Genomic DNA, 13,831 nt, shown 5'->3' with positions numbered 1-13,831 from the left:
ACTAGTACAGTGTATATCCACCTTTCGCAGCAATGCAGGCTGCTATTCTCCCATGGAGACGATCGTAGAGATGCTGGATGTAGTCCTGTGGAACGGCTTGCCATGCCATTTCCACCTGGCGCCTCAGTTGGACCAGCGTTCGTGCTGGACGTGCAGACCGCGTGAGACGACGCTTCATCCAGTCCCAAACATGCTCAATGGGGGACAGATCCGGAGATCTTGCTGGCCAGGGTAGTTGACTTACACTTCTAGAGCACGTTGGGTGGCACGGGATACATGCGGACGTGCATTGTCCTGTTGGAACAGCAAGTTCCCTTGCCGGTCTAGGAATGGTAGAACGATGGGGTCGATGACGGTTTGGATGTACCGTGCACTATTCAGTGTCCCCTCGACGATCACCAGTGGTGTACGGCCAGTGTAGGAGATCGCTCCCCACACCATGATGCCGGGTGTTGGCCCTGTGTGCCTCGGTCGTATGCAGTCCTGATTGTGGCGCTCACCTGCACGGCGCCAAACACGCATACGACCATCATTGGCACCAAGGCAGAAGCGACTCTCATCGCTGAAGACGACACGTCTCCATTCGTCCCTCCATTCACGCCTGTCGCGACACCACTGGAGGCGGGCTGCACGATGTTGGGGCGTGAGCGGAAGACGGCCTAACGGTGTGCGGGACCGTAGCCCAGCTTCATGGAGACGGTTGCGAATGGTCCTCGCCGATACCCCAGGAGCAACAGTGTCCCTAATTTGCTGGGAAGTGGCGGTGCGGTCCCCTACGGCACTGCGTAGGATCCTACGGTCTTGGCGTGCGGTTAAAGGCGCTTCAGTCTGGAACCGCGTGACCGCTACGGTCGCAGGTTCGAATCCTGCCTCAGGCATGGATGTGTGTGATGTCCTTAGGTTATTTAGGTTTAATTAGTTCTAAGTTCTAGGCGACTGATGACCTCAGAAGTTGAGTCGCATAGTGCTCAGAGCCATTTGAACCAATCTTGGCGTGCATCCGTGCGTCGCTGCGGTCCGGTCCCAGGTCGACGGGCACGTGCACCTTCCGCCGACCACTGGCGACAACATCGATGTACTGTGGAGACCTCACGCCCCACGTGTTGAGCAATTCGGCGGTACGTCCACCCGGCCTCCCGCATGCCCACTATACGCCCTCGCTCAAAGTCCGTCAACTGCACATAAGGTTCACGTCCACGCTGTCGCGGCATGCTACCAGTGTTAAAGACTGCGATGGAGCTCCGTATGCCACGGCAAACTGGCTGACACTGACGGCGGCGGTGCACAAATGCTGCGCAGCTAGCGCCATTCGACGGCCAACACCACGGTTCCTGGTGTGTCCGCTGTGCCGTGCGTGTGATCATTGCTTGTACAGCCCTCTCGCAATGTCCTGAGCAAGTATGGTGGGTCTGACACACCGGTGTCAATGTGTTCTTTTTTCCATTTCCAGGAGTGTATAAGGAAACATCACTCAACACTTGACAACCTAATCCTATTGGAGGCGAATGTAGTGATTTTTGGTACTGAAAATCCATTTGACACTAACATGAACTTTTAAACTCACATGTCTCGCACTTGTTCAAATGGCTCTGAGCACTATGGGACTCAACAGCTGAGGTCATCAGTCCCCTAGAACTTACAACTACTTTAACCTAACCAACCTAAGGACATCACACACATCCATGCCCGAGGCAGGATTCGAACCTGCGACCGTAGCGGTCGCGCGGTTCCAAACTGTAGCGCCTAGAACCGCTTGGCCACACCGGCCGGCACTCGCACTTGTTTTGCAGTGCAAGCTACAACCATAAAACTTGTCATTCGAAATTCTGTAATGAGAAAAAATTAAAATTTACATCTCTGTTTTAAATCTAGATCGGAAAGCTTAAGTTTTTCATCTGTATAAAATAAATCAAAACTTAAGCAACGAAAAAGAACCGAAACTGAGTCAGGAAAACTCAAGAGTCTAGCTAGCATAGTACATACTGCGTGTAGAGATAGTTTTTTTACTGACTTAATGATTAAATACAGCGTCTCGTTCTTATAAGGTATATCTACGAAGTCTTGAGTCTTTGTATTCCGTTGCGGAAAAAATACCTTAACACTGTTAAGGGCAGGAAAAAATACGATGCATCGAAAACACGAAAAAAGGCGATTAGGGCTTCAAAGGTATTTAAGGTACGGAGCCAGACACTACTGATTTATGTTAGTTTTGAGAAGAAGCACGGATGAGGAGCTGTTATTGATGTCTTCCCATACATTACGTGTGACAGGAGGGTACGCGACGCTATCATCCGTCAAAGCCGTACAGTGTAAGTAATCTCCTAGATGGATTCGTGGCGAGCCCTGCAGTGTATTACGCAGTAATTTTCAGACTTGAATTTTTATTTCAATTACTAAGATTATTGTTGAATAACACAAATACAGCCTTGAAACATGGCGGAAATTTAAATCAACTTTGAAAGTATTCTGTAGTGGCGGCTGTAAAATATTACTGTTGCCATGGAGCTTACAGAGACCCTAATACATCAGGTAAACGAAACGAAACTTCGGTTATCGTCGTTTTCACGCTAACAGCCTCTTTTGTTCCCATCGTAGCAGAAGTCAGCACTATACTTTTTGCTCATTTTATCATTTATAATTAGCAACATACAACCAACTGCTAATATTACTTTACTGAAAACAAGTCTCTAATTTTTTAGATGGGGTCATGAAAGTAGTACTTCCTCTTACATGGGGACAGTTAAACCATTTCATTTGTCCTAGCTCTCCAATTTACCAATATTTGTGCATGTATCGACTCTTATCTCCTCAGTCGCTAACCATAAAACATTTTCGCGGAGTTACCCACAGAATTAACAACAAATATTAATGACAGTCAAATCGAACACCACTTCTTAACTAGGTAAATAATCAACATTAAGTTACTCAGTTCATGCTATAGTTTACACAATTTCCTTAATTTTCCTTTAGCATCTGAAACGAATGCTTACTACTGTCTAATTACAATCAAAGAACGTTATTTGTACGGTAAAAGTATTTGCTTTGTCATTCATACTAAGTTGGATGAGCTTACCCTCTGTGCCTTCCTCTTGTCTGCCCGCTGGTTCTGGTGATAGATGCGACTGAAGTTAGATACGATAACAGGAACCGGCAAAGCGATCACTAGCACACCACTGAGGGAGCACACTCCTCCAACGATCTTGCCAGCAATCGTCTTGGGAACCATGTCACCGTACCTGTAACACATTAGAGACATTAGTTTGATAAAACTGCATGCTAATCTAAAGGAGTGCGACTACTGTGGCCACAATTCAATTTTAATGCTTACACTAAAGTGTAATTACGTATCTGCCAAATCAAAACTGGTACATTCTTAAACATTACCTTACTCGTAACCGTCTACATGCACCTTACGTTTGTACAGACACCTGAAATGATGACTCATAGGTTTTAATACCCATGTGAAGCATCATCTAATTTAACCATTCGTACCAACAGGCTTCTGAGGGTTTTTTCCCTTAAGTAATGTCAGAGTAGCGATTGTACAGTCCAGCCCGCCGTCCTGTCGCCTTTCCAGCCCGCTGTGTTGGAGGTATCCTCCGCTACACCCCGTCTATTGCACCGTGGCGCGCCTTGCTTATGTCTTAAAACGTATGGGAAATAATGTTTATTGTGTTTTTACCAATGTTTGGTCCCGACTGGACCATGAAAAGTACAAAAGAAGGAATTTTCAGAGTTTTGTGTAGATATTCTTTGTACCCGTAGTTCTTTTATTCTCTCAGCAAGTGCCCTTTTCGTCAGACTACGTCGTTCCGGTCTTCGTGGTTTTTATGTCAGGCTTTCTGTGTAGTCATGAATTGTATGCCCCAAAGTCTTTGTCTTTTATATCAAGTTATGTTATTCCTTTCTTGCTTCAAAAAACGGTTCAAATGGCTCCGAGCACTATGGGACTTAACATCTATGGTCATCAGTCCCCTAGAACTTAGAACTACTTAAACCTAACTAACCTAAGGACAGCACACAACACCCAGTCATCACGAGGCAGAGAAAATCCCTGACCCCGCCGGGAATCGAACCCGGGAACCCGGGCGTGGGAAGCTAGAACGCTACCGCACGACCACGAGCTGCGGACCTGCTTGCTTCAAATCTACTTTTACTACATTTATTTATTTAGTTATTTTACAAGGCCTCCAGGCCCTCTTTTACATGTAACCAACCATTTTTAGTGAGTTAACAATACAGTATGTGCAGTACATAGGAATAGCAATAATAATAAAAATAATAATAATAGTTTTCTGAAGCCATATCCAAAGGATAAATCCCAACAGACTGTCACAAAAGACTTCACTTATTAAGGTAAATCAAAAAGTGATAATACATGGTACAAAGAAATTGGAAGGAATTTCTGGGAACGCCGAATTACTCTACAAGATGTTGAGGATTGATTGCTACTCAGAAAGCAACTACGAGATTCCGAAGGCTTCCATGAAAACTCCAAGACGGAGGCTGGGGCAATATCGGCAGAAAAATGAAAGGAAATGACGAGAACACGTGGAAGAAAAGAAAGAAGAAATAGTTGATGTGAATTTAGTTCATACGTTAAAGGAGAAGAAGAAGATGAAGAAGAAGAATGATAATGGATGCAGTATTCATCGAGGTGTACATAGTACTTGATCAATACATAATAACGGTAACATATAGTAACAAATACGTTTTGACGGAAAAATTGCAACACCATGGCGTTGTGCGACACAAACGAAAGTTGGTAGGCGTGTTTCTACACATGAAAGATGGTGTCTACCCAAATTTCGCGACAGTCGCATAAGAAAGGCGCTAGTAGCTCCACTACGAGGATGCAAATCAGGTTTGTTCAAAATGTTCAAATGTGTGTGAAATCTTGTGGGACTTAACTGCTAAGGTCATCAGTCCCTAAGCGTACACACTACTTAACCTAAATTATCCTAAGGACAAACACACACACCCATGCCCGGGGGAGGACTCGAACCTCCGCCGGGGCCAAAATCAGGTTTGCTTTAAATACACCCAGTAACGGTCGTGACCGTCAGTTATCTTTGAAACTGGACGTGGTGAGATGATGTTAGTCAAGAAGGCCCTTAAGAAGACAAAGAAGCCATTAGTAACAACACACTGAGCTTGAATGAGGTCGTTTAATATCGCTACGAGAAGTTGGATGTTCCCTCTGTGATACGCAAGAAAAACGTGGCAGGAATGTAGCCACTCTACATGATTGCTGGAAGCGGTGGTCACAAGAATGTACGGTTGCAAGCAGACAGGGACCCTGGACGCCCAGGTGGCACTACTGAGGGGGAAGACCATTGTGTTCCGCGTATGGCTCTGGTGCATCGTATTGCATCTGCAGCAGCAATCTGAGCTGCAGTTGGCACCACAGTGACATAACGAACTGCTACAAATCGGGTAAATCAAAGACAGCTCCGAGCCAGACTCCATGTGGTGTGCATTCTACTGACCTCAAACCACCGCCATCTGCGATTTCATTAGTGTCAAGCGAGAGCTCATTAAAGGGCAGTGTGGAGCTCTGTTGTGTTTTGTGACAAAAGCTGGTTCTGCCTCGGTGCCAGTGATGGTCGTGTGTTGGTTAGAAGGAGGCTAAATGAGGGCCTGCAACCAACGTGTCGACAGGCTAGACTTATTGAACCTACAATTGGACTTGTGGTATGGGATACGATTTCGTATGATAGCAGAAGCACTCTCGTGGTTGTCCCACACAACCTGACTGCAAAACTGTACGTCAGTCTGGTGATTCGATCAGTTGTACTGCCATTCATGAACAGCATTCCAGTAAGTGTTTTCAAACAAGAAAACGCTCGCCCACATACCGCTGTTGTAACCTAATATGCTCTAAGGAGTATGGACATGTTACCTTGGCCTGCTCGATCACCATATCTATCTCGAATCAAGTACGTATAGGACATCACCGAACGACAACTCCAGCGTCATACGCAAACAGATTAGCCGTCCCTGTATTTACTGACAGGCATGGAACTCTACGCCAGCACCTGTACAACACAATGCATGCAATTTTGCATGCTAGCATTCAAAATCTTGGCAGTTACACTAGTTATGAGTGCACCAACATTTCACAATTACAAAGGCTTGTCTCGAACTTACCTGTGACCTTAGAATGTTAATCACTTAATTGTGTTACTTAGACGAATGTACCGTATTCCCGAGATTTCATTACTGCACATTAATCTTTTTTGGTAACACGACTTTTTTTATGTTTCCAAAAATGGCAATATACTTAACTCTGCGTCAAGTCACTTCTCCTTTTGTTTGAAATTATATATAACAGAAATTTGTGGCTATGGTATAAAAGGAATCAAATGTTGAGAAGTTGACTGGCCTCCGAAAACAGCCAGGAATGATAACATAAAGTTAGGAGATGAGGTGGAGGAAAGAAAACGGAGATAGGTAGGAATGAGGAAAGCGTCGATAGTTTTTTTATGTGACAGTTTTCTGGTCCACTGTTGTGCAGAGGGAAGACAGCTGAGATATTCTGACGAAGAGGCTATGTCGATGATAATAGGTAAGTCTTCAATCTCATCTTGAACGCAGAGGAGTTTATCATAAGAAGCAGTTCATAAGTTAGTTTGTTCTTGATCAGTATGGCTGAAATGGATAAAGAGATGGAGAAAGGTTTTGTGTTATGCATAACTAGAGCCAATATTTAGGATATATCAGATTTTGTACTGCTCTTACGAAGTGATGAATGATATCTGATATGCGAGGAGTGAACTGAGGACACTTGAAACTAAGAAACCAATAAAGACGATATCTACTCCATCTGGGCATATGAAGGACTGACGTGATCAAATAACCTAATATTACACACATACATATGTTACACAAGTACCCATGGCACGATCCAATCGCCTCGAGTTTTCACCATCTGTGCTGAGTTGAACTACATTACAGTAGTAAATATTCGGCAAGACTAAAAATTCGACGAGTTTCAGTTTTATTTCGGCCAAAAATATTTTCTAAGTTTTTGGATGCATGTAGAGAAGAGAGAGATTTCCTACATGCTGTGATAGTTTTTTCTTTTTAATTCAGATGCTCATACTAAATTATGCGTAAATCTTTTACTGTTCTTTCAGAAGGTATTCATATTTCTCCACGGGGTGTAAAAGAGTTATTTGTTTGTGGTATCACACACAAACATTAACCTAGTTCAAGGGAGACAGGGCCACCTTCTCTACACCGGTACTTTAGTAATTCCTGTCTGGCGCGTCCACATGGCCGGAATGTTAGGGTGGCTGAGTTCAGGCAGGCACGCTATCTCGTGGGATATAACACGGAACCCATGCCCAGGGTTACGCGTGGAGACCTTAATAGCAACAACGGCGGAAAAGGAGACTTTGGTAAGGCATAGCTGGCAGATAAGGCGACCCGCCTTTCTAAGGATTAAATGAAAAGGAAATCACAGCTTTGTGGCGGAGTGGGGACTCTAAAGGCTGAAGGAGATAACGCCAGCACACACATCTGCAGGAGCGATAGGCCCACCGAGTCAGCTTCTGAACGAATGAAACTGGTTACAAACTTAAATGCAGCCTCTCGGATTGTGTGGAGAAGCTTCGCTTTCTGGGCTACGGAATAAGGTAGATATGATAATGATGTTTTACGAAACTGTTCACTGATCAGCTTTCGGTGTTATATAAGGATAATCTGTGACTTCTTTGGGTTAGGTTTCAGATTCTTAGACTTCATGTGCCCTGTAATTTGTACTACACGTCGTCAGTGGAGTAGTATACCGTGATCATCAATGATTACGCTCTACAGCAACGTATATCCTTTAATTTTATTAAATTTTCGTTGCTCAGAAATTAAGAAGTACGAGGACATGCTGAAAAGTAATGCCTCAGAATTTCCTATGTGAAAACTCCTAGAGCTTTTTCAATAAAACAAACTTTATTAACAGTCCACTTCTTTATTCTTCATGTCAACGTCTTTATTTCTCAACATTGTCATTCTGGCGAAGAACGGATTTCTCCGAGCGAGAGACCAGTTTGTCGATACCGTCAACGTAAAATGTTTGACTATGTTAAGGAGCCACAATATCATTTCTGCTTGCACCGCTTCGTCGCTATCAAAGTGAAGTCTTCGGAGGTGTTCTTTAAGTTCCGGAATCAGACAAAAATCGGACGGGATCAAGGCGAAACTTTATAGGGGATGATCGACTGCAGCGAATCCAAAGCGTTAGATTGTTGAAGATGTCGGACCAGTGCGTCGTCTGGCATTGTCATGCAGAAGGGCGCCATGTGTGGACGAGTTCTTCGAATTCGCATTCAGATTACAGTAGACTGTTTCTAACGCAGCGATGTAGTTAAACTACACACCGGTACGTTACACGCCACACTTCTGAGCCCTCTAATGGCAGAGGGCTGCAAATATGTAGACATGAAGAATAAAGCTGTAGAATGTTAACAATGGTTGTTTTATCTAATAAGCTTTGAGATATTTCACATAAAAAGTCTGGAGCATTACTTTTCAGCACGTCATAGTATAATTAGATGTTTTGGCGACGATCCGCAGCTGATGCCAGCGACAGCTGCCATCCTCTCACATTTTAGGTCTGAGGGTGCCCTAATTCGGCCGAAACCAGCTGTAAAAAAATACGCGTTGTAGACTGTGATTTGTCAGTTTCATTACAAGACAGTATCACTGTATTCTTCCGGCGATACAATGTCGTCTTCCTGAGTAATTAGAAGAGTCTATCTAGTGTGAAGATATTTTTCTATTCTTATTACCGCCAGATATCTTTTCTAATCATAAAATATACTCATGTGAATTCTATAAACGGCTGCAGTCAAATAACACAACAGTGAAAGTTGCGAGCTTTAAGTTACAGTGAATCGGTTGCCTTTGTGCTGAAGCATAGGTAATCTAAATAAAGCCGGGTTTACCTAGGATCACGAGTTCTGCGCCGCGCGGACAGGATAGGACGTTTTGCGGTGGGAGGGACGCGAGCACATTACCTGTTCATTCCATTCGTGCTGTCTCTGAAGAGTTTTCAAACAAATGATTGTTACGTTAACCAGTGTGTTAATACACTGTAAAATACTAATGCATTGCGTGGGAGAACATAAAAGGGGAACTTCTGGGTTTGCTAATAACTAAACATATAAAACTCGGTGAAGGACAGGATAATTTGCTCCAGATTTACGAGAAGCTAAGAAAACAATGAACAATATATATTTCTGACACTGTGTCAAATAATAGCTCATCGTCCTCGGCACTGAAAAGCACTTGTAGCACTCTTTTTGACTATTTTGCACGCGAACTGTACCTGGCTTCCAGCAATTGATTCACTATGATGCAGAGTACAACGCGTTAAGCCGTTGGCACATGGACCGTGCATTCGAACGTTAACGTTGAGCCTGCCGAGTTTCTGACGTTATAACGTGGAAAAAGCACGTTGGGGAGTCTTTCGGAACATGCAGAACAATATTTAGCATGTGAGATATTCTGAACCTGCGTTTGAACGCAGACCAATGAGCTGGAAGAACACCACCTACGTCACATGACGCCATCTATCTTCAGTACAGAGTCGCGAGACGTCGTATTGGCTTTCAGGTGAAGTTTATGTATATATACCGTCACTAAGCACCAGCAAATCCAGAATCTCTCGAAAATCCGTCGTCAATTGTACGATTTGTTGTAACAAAATGGCTAGAAAAGTCAAATTCGTGATTAAAGAATTATTGTACTTAGCGTGTTATGAAAGTATGACGTTTCAAGGCAACGGTACATTGAGGATTCGTCAGAAACGCATTGCTCTTGGTACAGTTTGTTATAATTAAATTTCAGTTAATAACATATGTAAGGTTAAAGTTATCTGGAGATGGTAAGAAGCAAAGTATGGTCGTACATCATTCAAAGACGATGTAGTTTATTGAGTAGCAATGCGGAGTAGTATCGTAAGAGATGATGTGCTGCTGGTTCGCGTCGCAGTGGATCAATTTTTTTTTGTTTGTTTTTTTTTACTAACGTCCGCGTTTCATAATGGGTTCTGATACTTTATTATGAATTTAATAAAATTATTTTCTATTATGTTCGAGGTTATGTAAGTGTAGGTGCGCGCTATCCGAGGAGTGAGTTTGTTCAGTTGGCTTTACGTGCTAGATTGCTTGTACTATTTGCAGTAACATACTTTGCACTTTCTTGTTTCAAGTCTTGTATTTCACATGTTGTACAGATTCTGCTGCTGAATAATGAATATGTAGGAATGACCTTACGGTTTTACTAAAAAGTGAGAATGATGAAATAAATTTTATCTTATGTGGAAAACTGTTGTAAATTTATTATGCACTATTTGTAACGGAACTTTTATAAGCTGATGTCCTTACTGACTGGACATGGTTCTTTCCTTTTTGCCTTTTAACATGTTCATGGGTACTGCAGTTTTTTTATGTATTCTACAGCCAAATCAAATGGTTCAAATGGCTCTGAGCACTATGGGACTTAACTTCTGAGGTCATCAGTCCCCTAGAACTTAGAAATACTTAAACCTAACTAACCTAAGGACATCACACACATCCATGTCCGAGGCAGGATTCGAGCCTGCGACCATAGCGGTCACGCGGTTCCAGACTGTAGCGCCTAGAACCGCTCTGCCACTCCGGCCGGCATACTACAGACAGAACAACATGACTTGTGTATGGACAAGGAAAAGAACGTACGTTTTAATAGAGGTGCCATAGGAACTTAATGCCCACCCATTTCGTAAACATTGTGATTTGCGAGCTAGATACAGCAGACAAGTGCCGTTGGAGCACGCTGCGATCGCTTAGTCACAAGTCGCATCGTTTCTGAGCATCCAGCAGCACGTTGAATTCGGCACGCTCAACGTTGTCTGCTGATGGCTGTAGACTCTTCCACCAGAACTAGCTGACTTGTCACGGGGCCAGCGAGATATACGGGCCCTGCAGCGAACACGGCCGACTAAAGATACCGCCCCTGGAACTGGAAGCCATCTTGCTTGTGATATAGACAATGTAGATAACTGTAGTTCTTTGAACAGTAAGTACCCCATAAATGCTAATACAATTGCGTTTTGCGACTGCTCAATAAACAGAGAACACTTGGATTTGACTGAGAGGTTATGCCGAAAGCTGCATTGTAAACTAACTAAATGTCTACAAATACGTTTTGAAATGTATATCTCCATTGCAAAAGCTAAACTGAATTTCTGTTTTCAGATACTGGTACTAGAAATGCCGAAGTGCTGTAGTGTGGCTGGCTGTAAAGGTAATTACAGATCTCAAAATGAAGCTGTCAGCACATTTTCTTTGCCAAGCGATGAGGAACTAAAGAAAAAGTGGGTAAGGAAAATCCCTACCGATCTCTCAAAGCAAAAGAACCAGTAATTTTCATAAAACATTTTACTGCAGAGTGTATAATCAAGGCATAAAAGCTTGTAGTTGATGGATAAATAAAGACATTTGAAAGAAGATATCCCAAGCTGAAACCAAATACAGTGCCTTCATCTTTTCTAAATTTAGCAGAAAACTTGGCCACAGCTGGATCCTCATGTAGAAGATTATGTGATGTAGAATGTGACAATCTTGAGAAAGCAGTGGCAAGAAGGTTGGAAGATTACAGGCAATACGAAGAAAAATCGCTATTAAAAATTTGGGGGACATATGCAATTACCTTTCAAGTGCAACCCGTATCATCAAGAAACAGTGGAGCTGTATCGAATATGAACAGAAGATAGTGCTGTGTTTTATTGATGTCACTAATGGGTTACCAACTATTTTAGGTTCTGTCACTATTAATACTGATTTAAATGTCCTACTTTCCATAAACAAATACAAAATTCCCCAGCATAATGTGCCCACAGAAAATAGGTCAGTAAATACATAGCAAGTATTTGATAGAATAATGAAATATATTGAATCAATAATGTCTGAAGGAGACAATTTAAACAAGTGTTTGATGGTTGAAAATATAGTGAAAGTACCAGAAGATAAATATTACGGTGAGACATGTTCACAGCTGTAGCTGATAATTGAACAAATCCTATTCCTAACAAATAATGATAACTGTCGTAGATATTGGAGGAATATATTATTACTGGCAACGTCTCTGTTTGTCCATTAACCGTCAACATACACAGCTGTGCACAATAGTCGTTATCTATAATTGCTACGCCCATGCACTGTCAGAAAGCTGATAGGTAAATTTAGTTTAAATAGTATAAATGTAGATGGCAGTGTAGAGTATTTGGAAATTAAGAAAACATCTTTGAAAGATCATGAACTAGTGATAAATATGCTCCTCGATGAAATTTGCATCGAGCCTCGTATGATGTTTAAAGGAGATACAATTTACGGTGCCATTAACACTGATAGCAATGATCTTGGGAAAACAGCTCAGATTTTCATGATATCAAGTGTATTTTCAAAATTTGACTGCTCAACAGCTAAAAGCTACGTTATTACATATAATAACTGAAGTTTACTGTAGTTGTCTTCAATCTCAGATAACAATGCAGTAAATCCAAAAGTGAGTTAGGCTACTTCCCCTTAGTGGTATTTTGCAGCCTTGTATTCAACATCGTAATGACAGTACTAGAAAGTTGTTCCTAATTTTTGACACAAAACATATATTGAAATGTATCCATGATAGCTCGATTACTAAACCTGACAGACTCTTGAAGTTTCCAAATTTTGACAATTTTGAAGTTGTAATTACTGCAGATTTTAAGTATTTAGAATTGATGTACAAGAAGGAAAAAAGTTCGTTGCTGAAATACACTCATTTATTGTCGTTTAAGTCCTTATTTCCTTCCAATATTCAGAAACAAAATGTTAATCTTACATTTAGGATTTTTGATGATAGAAATTTGCTGCTTTAAAGGCGTTATGTTGAAGAGAGACAAATTTTACAGGCTCTGAACATACTTCAACTTTCATACAAATACATAATTTGTGACTGGTGGCACATTGTTAATGTGAAAGATGCATCTGAAGGTGAAAGGTTTAATGATCAATATAGGCAGCCTATTAGGGTATACAGCTTTTTGCAGTTAGGGTTTTTAAGAAAAATGTTTTTACGGTTAAAAAATTGGAGGCAGAGTGTACATAATTCCCCTACTTCGAGCTCTCAAACTTTTCAGGCACTGATCAATATTCTTGATGGGTTTTTACTACTGATTCTGTATGTAGTTAAACATTGTAAGCCGAACTATATATTACTTAGTAAGCTGCAGAATGACAATCTGAAAGGTAGATTTAGTACTTACTGTCAAATGAGTGGGACAAATTATTATGTAAGTTACATTAATATATTTCAGAGTGAAAAGAAACTAAGATTCAGAGATATGGTACTACTAAATTATTTGAATAAAAATATTCCTCTGTGGACATTGCTTCCTTGCTGTGGAATATTCGATAAATGTGTGAATGTTGACAAATATTCTCCAGTGTTATTGGAGAATTTTGAAGTGTCACAGACACCAGAAATTAAAGGAGCGTTTTCTTAAAAGTTGTGAGATTAGCACCTCTTGGGTGCTATTTGATAAGGAAGTTGAAATATCCGTCCCAAATTATTTCATAACAAAATGTGACTGTGGAAAATTTGCAGTTCCCACTGAAACTGCTTTTAAGATGTCTAGCCTTGGTTGGTTCATGCTGAAAGCAATATTAGATTTGTATTCAGGTAGTCTCATTGGTGATTCACATCAACTTTCTGTCTTGCGCAAAATATGTTGCTTAAAGCTGGAGAGCTGTGATCTTACTGAGGCTGACTTAAGCGATGTTTGCAAATGTCAGAGATCTTTGAAGGA

At 41.7% G+C, this 13,831-nt stretch overlaps 1 protein-coding gene across 1 annotated transcript in view; it reads right to left on the bottom strand.

Moving 5' to 3' along the window:
* Positions 1 to 13,831, bottom strand: part of LOC126249395 (potassium voltage-gated channel protein Shal) — an 839,759-nt gene that overhangs the window by 406,453 nt on the left and 419,475 nt on the right. Inside the window, exon 2 of the mRNA XM_049951047.1 lies at positions 3,074 to 3,236. Coding sequence (XP_049807004.1) covers positions 3,074 to 3,236 — 163 coding nt within the window. The remainder of the gene's footprint in view (positions 1 to 3,073; positions 3,237 to 13,831) is intronic.

The sequence above is a fragment of the Schistocerca nitens genome, chromosome 3 (assembly GCF_023898315.1).
Source record: "Schistocerca nitens isolate TAMUIC-IGC-003100 chromosome 3, iqSchNite1.1, whole genome shotgun sequence".
Taxonomy (NCBI): domain Eukaryota; kingdom Metazoa; phylum Arthropoda; class Insecta; order Orthoptera; family Acrididae; genus Schistocerca; species Schistocerca nitens.
This window is presented reverse-complemented; position numbering and strand designations above follow the sequence as displayed.